The sequence below is a fragment of the Crocuta crocuta genome, unplaced genomic scaffold (assembly GCF_008692635.1).
Source record: "Crocuta crocuta isolate KB4526 unplaced genomic scaffold, BGI_CrCroc_1.0 scaffold31, whole genome shotgun sequence".
Classification (NCBI taxonomy): Eukaryota; Metazoa; Chordata; class Mammalia; order Carnivora; family Hyaenidae; genus Crocuta; species Crocuta crocuta.
Genome location: NW_027528362.1, coordinates 12,623,396 through 12,634,565, shown reverse-complemented (window position 1 = coordinate 12,634,565; position 11,170 = coordinate 12,623,396). Strand labels below are relative to the sequence as shown.

Genomic DNA, 11,170 nt, shown 5'->3' with positions numbered 1-11,170 from the left:
TCAAAACTTCGCCCCCCCCCCCCCCCACAAACCCTCTGTGTCTTGCTTAATTTCTTTCCTTGAGTAACTGTCTAGGTTTTAAAAGAATTCGTGGCATTTATTGAAAATAGGTTAAAATTCAGTTGTGAATCCAGATCGATTTGACCCCATTTTCGAGTGAACGAGGTTAAGTGAGTTGTGGGTTTTGTAAAACCTCAAGCCCTCCAAGTGCGGCATTGCATTATACAGGCAAAATGGATTTGTCATGTTTCAACCACTTTGAAACTGCTCTTATCTTTTAGATTCTGAGTATGATTAATGAAGTCTTGAAATTATTGCCGCGTGCCGAGGGAGAACATTGTTCGCGATGCCGTGTGGCCAAGCCGGCACACGGAGGGCGAGGAAACAGAGCACGTGTGTGTCATTGGATGCTTGCTAGCGGCGCCCCGGGGCTGGTGCGCGGGTGGCCGCACAGACTCGGGCTCCTGCGGGAGAATAAACTGAGTGGCCCGATCTGGAGAAGAATGAGTATCAGATGTATTCATTAAGGAAAAATAAAACACCTTGTGCATAAGATAAATGAGGAATTTCTTTAAAAAAAAATCAACAAACCTCGTATCTTTTCAGTACCCAAGAAATCCTTATTTCCCATTGTCAGATTTAGCCTCAAAAACAAGAATGAGATCATTCAGGGTGGCGACCGCTGGGAAGGGAAAAAAGGTGACCCTGCCTTTTCATTCTCTTTTAAAATCTTCTGTGGGTTATATAGGAAGTGCTGTTGCCTGGATGGGCTGAGAACTCTTGACAGCAAATGCAAAATATGTGTATTTTAATAAAGAACAGCTGGACCAGTTTAGTTCTTGAATCATGGGCCTGGTGCTGAGGGCAGAGGGAGGTGGAGGAATACCCAAGTTCAGCGCTTTCCAGGATCCAGCGTGAGTCAGTCGCCCCATCTTACAGACGACCGGCCTGCTTCTCAGAGTCTTAAGGGCTGGGCCTGGGGCTGAAGACCCCCGTCTTCTGGCTCCCCGGCCCTGGGTCTCCCCAGCCTGTGGCATTATCGGGGCCCTCACTGAGGCAAGCATGTCGGAAGAGCCCCAAAGCTCCGTTTGCTAACCCAGAACAACCATGCCTCATTTTGCAGCCAGGTTTGGAAATCAGATCTCTACCCTATTTATATTATTTCCTTGGAATCTTATTTTTCAAAGTTTATTTATTTATTTTAAGGGAGACAGAGACAGTGTGAGTAAGGGAGGAACAGAGAGAGAGAGAGAGAATCCCAAGCTGACTTTGAACTGTCAGCGTGGAGCCCGATGTGGGGCTCGAACCCATGAAGCCATGAGTTGGTGACCTGAGCTGAAACCAGGAGTCAGATGCTCATCCCCCGGAGCCACCCAGGCGCCCCTTTCCTTGGAATCGTGAACACTCTGTGTTCCCTGATTCGGTCCTGAAAATACTTAGTGAACACCTACTATGTGCTGGGGTGCGGGGAGTGCCCCTTCACAGCATACCCGTAAAACCTAATTTGGATGAATAGTTGCATTTAACTCACATTTTTTTAAGGAAAAGAAAAAAGCACAAAGAAAAAATTGTTTCTTAATTGACAACTGGCAGTTTTTCTCAAGGGAGCCTGACCGATATCTTGCGTGCCTTTTGTGTTATTAATTATGATTATTATTGTCATGGCATTTCTGTCTATTGTCATGGCAATTTCTTTGCATTTTTCATTTTTATTGTTAACACAGACTTCCTCCCCCCCCGCCCCCCCACAAATGCCTGACCTAGATTGCGGCACTTCCTGACTTTTATGTGTCCTGATTTTGTTCAGGATGCACGCACTTCCAGGACTGTGTCACACACCCGCACACACTTCCAGGTTCAGGTGAATAGCACCCTCAGTCACGGTAACATGAAACCCGCTAAGGCCGCTTAGGTTTCGTGCATGGGGATCGCTGTTTCTCAGATTTGCTGACAGCGTACATCTCTCCAAATCTCAAGGTTGTGGGCGATCATGAAAACAGAGCAAAATGTCTTTTTAAAAGTGTTTATTCATTTTTGAGAGAGAGAGAGAAAGAGAGAGAGAATACCAAGCATGTTTCACACTGTCAGCACAGAACCCAGTGTGGGTCTTGAACTCACAAACCGTGAGATCATTACCTGAGCTGAAGTCAGACGCTTAACCCACTGAGCCCCCCGGGTACCCCACCAAGTGTCTTTTTGAGAAAAAGATGTATTTTTTTTTTCTGTCCAGACTCAGAGAGCTGCTAACTGTGCTACTTGTTAATAACCTTGTTACTTTGTGTCATTAGTTATTTTCCTGCAATCTCTCTCCTTCTCCCAGTCTTCTAGTTATGACACGGAGTTTTGATAAATCTCCTGGAACGTTAATTAAAAGGAAAGGCACTCGTGCTGGTGAGTGAAAGTGCAGGTCTTCTTAGGAAGATTATGCCCTTTCCCCGGAGTGCAACTTTGTGAGCATTCATTCATACATAGAACCGCTTCGTAGGGTCTGTTTGCAGCTGGGTGGCCTTGCTGCTACTGAGTTTTGCTCAGCTCTGTGCCCGTTAGACCAGTGGCCCTCGCCTCGCCGGGCCGGTGCTGAGCTGCAGCTGGGCGTTGCCCTGTATTCGCTGCAATGTGCAACATGCACAACTGTCCACAGCAACAGTGAGGGTCCAAGCCACCATAGAGCTACCTTTTATGTCTACACTGCCTTTCTGCTTTAAAACACCGTCTTTGAGTCTATATATGACACACAGAATGTAAGGTAATAGGATTAGGCAGACGCATTTGTGATTCTGATTTTCACGAGAGCTCTATATCGGTAAATCAAGTTTTTAGCAAAGGAGGTGTTAATCATCTTTTTTGGAAGCCATTAACAATTGGATGAATTTTTTGCCTTCACAAATGGCAAAAATCAGCAGAATGGATTAAATTATCTTATGTATGTGTTTCCTATAAACTTGCAGTAGAAGGGACCAAAAAAAAAAAAGAAAAAAAGAAAAAAAAAAGCCTTTAAAGTTCTCCTGGCAGTTGGATATTTAGTAATACTTTCTTACTTTCTTAGAGACCTCCTTCCTGTCCAGCCTTGACCTGCTTTATGAATGTTTTGTAAGATTTAAATTTTTTTTCAGTGTGTGCTATTTCCATGCCATCATTTAGAAAGCTGAATTCACTTTTTGCCTGTAACCTTGTTCGATTCAAGCACTCAGTTTATGAAATGAATGGAGGAAGGGATCTGAGAACCGGCCACAATCCATGTTACTGGTGGGCTCCTCCGCCCCCACCTGCGCGTAATAGCCTTGATGTTCAGGTTACTAGACTCATGCTTCATGTTAACTACATTTTAGATTTCTAAGTATAATTCTCTCCCTGGGTGTTGCATCTTTTAAGCCTTATCAAACTGACTTCTCCAAGCTGTGCCCATGCTAAGAGCTTCCACAGCACTGAATACTTAATATTAGTACATTAATATGATGAATAGGAAAGGCGGCTGAAGCCTTCAGGGTCCGGAAGGGTTTACTTTGAAAAAAAAAAAAAAAGTAGTCCCCTAGCGCCCCCTAGTGCTGGGAAGCCAGAATTGTGGGGGGCTTTCTTTACACATAGCACCTCTAAAAGCCCATTCACCCTTTATTTATTGCCCCTTCATTGAACTGGTTCAGTTAGATGTAATAGTCTTCTTCAGATCACTTGTACCCAGAAGGTCTTCCCTGAGGAACGGATGTCTGGCTGAGATCCCAGGATGTGTCCAGGGGCTGGGGGCTGGGAAGGGGCAGGGTATGAATACCAACAGTTCAGACGGGGGCTCAGCGTCCCTGAGCCCCAGTGGGCGCTGCCCAGAGATGGGGACCCCAGCTGTGGAGGTGGCGGAGAGCCTGGGCATAGGCTCCTGGGGGGGGGGTATAGGAAAACCCATGCAGAAATTTGAACGTTGTCATTGAAATTTGAATGAGTTAATAGAGGCCGGGAAAGACAAATGTTCCCCAGGGAACAAATGGCATTTGGTTGCAGTTTGCTGGGAGAACGGAAGTAAGCTATGGATGAAGATTCAGTTTATCAGGAAATGCATATGCAGGACTTGATGGAATACATCCCCAAGACTTGGGGAAAATGTTAACACACCTGTTTTCCTATTTCCAATTTGGGAAGCTGACTGCTTCAGGGGAATGACTTGAAATATTAATACTTAAAAATATTTTGAGCAGATGACTGCTTCAGAGGGAGAATTGATGAAATCGTGTTAGACTGACTTTTCAGAAAGAGTGTCAGAGACAGATTGCCGAGTACGCATTTGCTGGTGAGGACGCTGGCCGCTGCTCATGGCTTTTGAGTGTGTCCGCTGTCGGCAGCATTCAGCTCTGATTAGCGAGAGACGTCTGGAACTTTTGTAAGTCCTAAGGACCTGTGGAAGGTTTTAAGGTGTTTTCTTTTTTTTTTTTTTTCTTTTGCTGCCAACAATTTGTCAGCACTTGAGTTTCCCTTTCCTTTTAGAAAGTTTGTTCCACTAGATGGGTGAGGTTGGATGGTTGGCTCTCAGATGGCTGTAGGGGAACAGGTCAAATTCATATTAAGATGGCACGTAGGACTCTTTCACGGTATTCTTGTGTTGAATGATAGTTCTTTAGGAAGTGTTTTATGAAGAAATCTTTATAATTCTTTTTATTTCCCTTCCAAGTTCATGTACAAAGTGGATTTTCGTAGATCAGAAAGTATCTAGGGTTCTGTTCTTTGCAAACGTCGACTAATCGCAAAGCCACATTGTGCATTCCTCTGCAACCTTCATTCTGCTCGTTCTGTGTTTGATTTGAGCCATCGGCTCTGCCAGCCAGCTTCACAGCAGCACTGAGACCCTGAGAATTGTGCTAGAATGTTTCGTGGGCTCAAATAATGTTGCAGGACCAGGATTTGTCCAGTGGAAATCTATCCTTGAACATGGAGACTTGGAGAAGGTTCTGGGTAAAGTGCCGTGTCTGCGGGCTGTCTGAAGCTGGGGCTGGGCACAGGTGGCCCTTGTCCATGAGAGGGACCCTCGCCGCAGGGTTGAGAGTTTCTGCCCGCGAAGCCAGCAGCAGAATGACACACGTAAAGCTGCAGAGGGCCCCAGCCAGCTCCCCTCCCACGCCTCAGCACACAGGGCTGCCCCATCCCCCGTGTGGACCCGACCATCTGCAGCCCCAGAGTCACAAGCCTGGCCGTGGCCATTGGCGAGAGGCGGGGTGGGGTTAGGAGAGGCAGGATGGGTCCAGAACATGCCCAGGAAGAGGGCGGATCTGACAGCACATGAGGTCATGAACTCCAAGGTCATGGGTTGGGAGATATTTTTCCCAACACCTTTCCTGATTCTTCTCTTCCCCTGAATTTGTAAAAGAGAGGATGTTCTCGTTTCTAGGAACAATCTCTTAATGCTCATCTTTACCATCCCTGTATGTAGCGTTGCTAAAGCTCTTAACACATATTTGCCGGAGAGCCACAGTGTAAAGATTCCGAATATTGACTTCTGAGCTAAACATCACCAGGGCTTGAGAGAGAAAATGAGAGTTTGGGAAAGAAGATAAAGATCAGTAGCCGTGCTTTTTGAGCATGATTGTTTTTCCTCTTTCCTGCTTCGATGCTAAAATATTAAATGTGAGAAACAATAGTAACGATGGAGCGGTTACGTGAAGGAATTTTCATATTATATTTAATGCATCCAGGAACATAGTATACTTTAAATTAATTCACGCATGTTCCTTTGGGAATCCAGGCACGTGTCCCCTGGTGCAAAGAACCACCCTTCACGTCCTCTTCGGAAGGCGCGTTCAGGGCGCCAGCCGGCTGTGTGTGTCCCCTGCCACCTGGGCGCCTGGGCGGCCCAGCCACCAGGATGTCAGGCTCCGTGGTGTGGGTGGGGCTCCCCGTGGGGCCTGGCCAGAGTCTTTCCAGGACCCGGTGACACTTGCCACCACTTTCCCACTGTCGGCATTCAGGAAGCGGTCCCCACACGCCTGCTGGGCTCAGGAACTGCTCTTGTGGAATGTTTGGCTGAGTCCCCAATGTCCCCCATTGGCTGACTGTGACCCATCATTCGAAATCGTTTCCCCATCACTGAATTCTTGGTGAGCTCTGGCTCCAGAAGTAAAGGCTTGCATTCCTTCACTCATTTGCAGCTTTGCTTGGAAATGGAAATCTCCAGGCGCCCGGTGACAGAAAGAAACAGCTGATCCGGGGTCCTGTCATGACCGCGGCTGGCTTTCTCGGTTGCTCCTTCGGCCGTGGGTGCCTGTGTCAGCCAGGCTCCCAGGGTGCCCACAGGGCTTCAGACCCAGGAAGGGGCCCCCCTGGCCCAGTCGCCACCCTGTACTATATGTTGAGTTTCTAGGACGCACACACACAGCCCTGCTTTGTTTAGAGCATGTGAACGTTACTACCTGGTTCATCCATCCGCTCACCGGTTTTACCGAATTCAAAGATGTTGCCAAACACTGTGAATGAATAAAACGATGTCGCTGCCCTTAAAGTATTTACTTCTGAGAGGTGGAAACCCGGCCACAAAATCTGTCCAATTGCCATCGCTCGTGGGGTCTCTTCTGCCTTGTGATGGCTGAACCCAGGCGCGTGGATGACGTTACCTGCTAGTCAGCCTGTCAGGGGCCGGGCAGCCCTGTGCTCCAGGCACGCTTTTCTTGTGCTTCCATCCATTGTAAACTTCCGTGGTCGTATCGTTTTAGATGTGAACACTTAATACACAATTTAAGTAAAAGAATGTAATCCTGGGCCGACTGTTGAGACAGACTTACTATGGCCTCTGATGGTCGGACCCGACGACTGCTTACTTTAGGTTTATGTTTTGTTAACTTCAGTGTTTGCGGTTCCTAATTGTATTATCCTTCGAAGTTAGAAGCTTCACGCTCCTTGAATTTCAGCCATCCAGGGAGTTTTGTTTGTGTTTGTATTTCTGACTTAGGAAGGGGTGTAATGTCCTAGCGTTTGAGTTCCATCATGGGCTTGTTTCCATAAGCATGTTAAGAGGAAGGGAAATAATTGATATTATAACAGAATCTTTTATCCTTCTCTTTTATGGATTTTTTAAAGTATGTCCTTGCTTTAGATAATACATATATTATGCAAAATATGTAAGTTACTCCATGCATGAAACTCTATTTCATGCCTAATTTAGAATGGCTAATTTTGATGCCAAGATTATTCTCCATGGCTGTATTCTTTCATCTTTATAACGATGGCATTTTGGTCTTCCTCTTCAAATTCTGAATTCCATCATTCGAGGAGACAGTGGTAATCACGTCTGCTGTTGATACATAAACTTTTTTAAATGAGTATAATACATTTCACGGACATTGGAGAATAAAAGAATGAAATGCAATTGCATCCACACTTTTGTGTAATATTTTACCAACTTCTCTGGTCTTCCCTCCATTGGAAATGCTCATTTCTGTGACGAACACGGGTGAGGGCTTCCATTTCCACCTGGCATGGGTTAGCAGCCGCCATCGCCTTTTGGGCCTTGCCTTATTTAAAAAACTTTTTTTTTTTTTTTAATGTTTTTTTATTTATTTCTAGGAGAGAGAGAGAGAGANCAGGATCCAGGCTCCCAGCTGTCAGCACAGAGCCCAAGGTGGGGCTTGAATTCATGAATCGAGAGATCATGACCTGAGCTGAAGCTGCATGCTTAACTGACCGAGCCCCCAGGCGCCCCGTGGACCTTGCCTTTAACACATCGTGGGAAGCAGGTGACTCAGGGTCCTGTTTCTCAGGGACCTTGATGGTGCACCCTGCCTTGAACCCCAGCGTCTGGGTGGCCACGTTCGAGGTCTTACATCTGCAGCTGCACTGTCTAGATCAGCCAACTCTTCCTCCAACGACAGTGGGGATTTGCTGAAAGCTCAGGGGAGTAATTTGGCCCGTATCCCGTGCACACTGCGTGCCAGCTAACTGTATAGCTGTGTGAACGTCCATCCTGTCTGCTGGCTCTGCTCTGGTGCCCGTAATAGCCTTGGACGGGGCACGGGATATTAGATTATTCATGTGCACTCTTGTCTGAACAGAAAGAGTGGGAAAGTTAAAAAAAAAAACCTACGTGGGAGATAACAAGAACCATGTCAACGGAGGGGTCACTTCCTTCATAGCTAGTTAATCTCAAAACTCTTGGGATCTGCGGATTGCTTAAGTGTTCCGGGGACATTTGGGAAAGAATGTGCTCTTGTGGTGCAAGCACAGGGAGTCTGATTTCTGCGTTCTGTTCCCAGCGGCATGCAGGGGTCACCCGGTGACATGCGACCAGTCAGTTATGCGTCAGAATCTCGATGTCCCTATCTGTGAAATGGACATAAAAGGGGCGAACTTCACATTGGTAAATTGTTCAGCAGTTTGCTGGGAACCAGCTCAGTCTAGTGACCTAGAAAAGCCAGGCACTGTGGTGCAGGCTGACCTCATTTCTATTTTCGGCTGTCGCGCTGACTCAGTGAGAAACTTGCAGAACTCAGCGAATCTGGCTCTCGGCCTCCATGCATTCCATGCTTAAAATGAGAATTATAAAGTCATCTCTGCACTGGGTCTCATAGTGATAGAGCCAAAGACTAATTAACTACTAAAAATATGCCACCAAATGCATTGGAAGGCTCTTACATCCAAGTGCCTCTCACACTTCCTTCCGATGTCATGTTAGGTTATTTGGGGAAAGTTAATGAACTCGGCGTTCATTTATTTTTCTTAGCGGGCTCTTGGCAGTTCAATTCTATTCTGTTTCGGGTAGAGTTTTCCCACATCGGAGTATTAGCGAGGACGTGGACGTGATGACGGAGTATCTGTACGGCCAGCGTTCTCTGCGGTTGGAGCCCACAGCTGTTGTTTCGGTGTAAGAAGGAATATATTTGCATAGCGTTCCATGTGAACAAGCCTTGGTCTGAGAGCACTTTCCGTTCCCAGCTGTCCAGGCCTCGGGAAAAGGAGCCAGGCCTCCGTGTCGAATCTTGTGCCAAGGGCTCCGGGGACGTTAGCATCTGCCCCTTGGCTGGAGTGTCTGGATGCTGCTGGCCCGAGGGCTGTACCAAACTGCCCGGCTTAGTTTTCTTGAATCCATTTACCATTTTATCATATATCGTCTCGAGTTTGCAATCACCTTCCGCACATTTACTCACACGCCGTTTTTGGACTCCTGGCTTATGCTTTCGGTTAAGTCCTGCAGTGCGTGGAAGGGCAGAGGTCGAAGTCCTAAGCTCAGAACCACATCCTGCATTTCTAAAAATGTAGCAGGTGGTGAATTTGGCAGCAAGTGCCAGGACCGGCCGAGGGGTTTGGAAAGAAGGGTGTCTTCCAGAGCCCTCACCCTGTCCCTCCGTCGGTACAAGTGTGCAACACTTCGCAGTGACTCTGGGGGGCCTGCTTTTCTGGGAGGGAATGCTTATGTTATATACTGGACAGCTCCTCTGTTTACTCTTGCTTTGAGCCGATTTGACTGAGAAAGTTCTGGGCACTAAGTAAGCCATAGGACCGTCTGCTTTTTCAAGTCAGCCCCCGATGCCTGTTTCATCTGCCCCCGTTGTACTGGAAGATTGCGGTAAAGTCCACACGCTGCAAAGCACAGAGGTTTTCATGATTTTAGGTCGCGATTATGGGTGATTTTACGTGGCTGTCTAGCCACGGCGATCTTCCAAAAATATCGTGTAATCGGGTCACGGGCTCGCTGGTGTCTGGGAGAAGTCCGGTTTCTGGGGTCAGACGTTGACATTCCTGAGTGCTCTCGTGCTGGCTGTAATTTTTCTTAGTTTCTTGTGCTCATGCGGCTGAGATCGCGGTCTGCTGGCCGCCATCCGGCCTCGCTGACGCCTCTCTTCTCTTCACATACTTCTTTTGTGTTCGTCCTTCAAGCGTCAGCTTTGGGCTCGGGACCCTAGGCATTTGGACCTTTCTTTTCTTTTTGAGTGTATTATAGCTATCTGTGCATACCCTGAATGATAGTATTTTTTAAATTATTTTTTAATGTTTATTTATTATTTTTGAGAGAGAGACAAAGTGTGAGTAGGGGAGGGTCAGAGAGGGAGGGAGACACAGAATTCGAAACAGCCTCCAGGCTCCAAGCTATCAGTACAGAGCCCGACGTGGGGCCGGAACCCATGATCTGTGAGATCCTGACCTGAGCGGAAGTCGTGGGAAGCTTAACCAGCTGAGCCACCCAGGTGCCCCCCTGAATGATAGTATTTTAAAAACAATGTTTCTCACTTCTTTTTGCTCCAAGCAGGCAGAGACTATAATTAAACTTTCTGTCTTTGCAAACAAACTCAGGACACTTTTGAGAGCCCTCCTCTGATTGCTGATGGCACAGAGGTCTCACACGGGTGCGGAAGCTCACACGGTGAGCTCTGGCTGCAGCCTCCTAGGAATCTGAGGGAAAGGCTGGTCTGAGGCTCTGCTTACAGGTTCTCAGCGCTCTGCCTACTAATAAGATCCCGATATTGAATGAGAGCATAATCAATTCGCGAAAAAACCCAACTAGTCATTATTTTACTTACCCGCTAAGTTATTGAGCATTTAGAGCAGAGGCCACGGAAAGCCCCGCCCCGGAGTCATATGTGAGCGGTGGAGAAGGAGTCAGTTTGGCGTGTGGACCCTCAGGTGCCCGCATGGGCCTGTGCGGTGCTGGCGGTCGTGGAAGGGGCGAGTGCCAGGCCCTCCCTCCGTTCCTGCCAACGCACCCCGTCTGACCTGCTCCTTGTCTCCCGCAGGGTGAAAGGGGCCTCCCCGGCCTGCAGGGCGTCATCGGATTCCCTGGGATGCAGGGGCCGGAGGGGCCGCAGGGGCCCCCGGGACAGAAGGTAAGCTTGGCTGTGGCGCTGCGGGAGAAGGACGGGGTCTGGGTGACGCGCTTGTCGCCGTGACACTTCTGTTTGCTTGCAGGGTGACACAGGGGAACCCGGACTGCCTGGGACGAAGGGGACCAGGGTGAGTACCCGTGGCCTCAGCCTGTGGTGCCGCGGGGCACGCGACACGGCAGAGCCCCCGCGTGAGGGCCTTCCCCCACCCCCACCCCCGCCTCCAGCGGTGCTCAGGGCGCCCCTCCGTCCCCGATCCTTGCCCGTCCGTCTGCCCGGAGCTCTGACCTCGCAGGGCTGGGGGGCTGACGGGAGCCCCCGTCCTCACCCCTGCCCTCGCGGCGGCTCCTCCCGTCTGTTCTCCCCGAGGGGTCTCGTGCTCGGAT

General features: G+C 48.4%; 1 protein-coding gene across 1 annotated transcript in view; it reads left to right on the top strand.

Moving 5' to 3' along the window:
• Window positions 1-11,170, top strand: part of COL4A1 (collagen type IV alpha 1 chain) — an 84,900-nt gene that overhangs the window by 18,521 nt on the left and 55,209 nt on the right. The window contains exons 3-4 of the mRNA XM_077754004.1: window positions 10,698-10,787; window positions 10,870-10,914. Coding sequence (XP_077610130.1) covers window positions 10,698-10,787; window positions 10,870-10,914 — 135 coding nt within the window. The remainder of the gene's footprint in view (window positions 1-10,697; window positions 10,788-10,869; window positions 10,915-11,170) is intronic.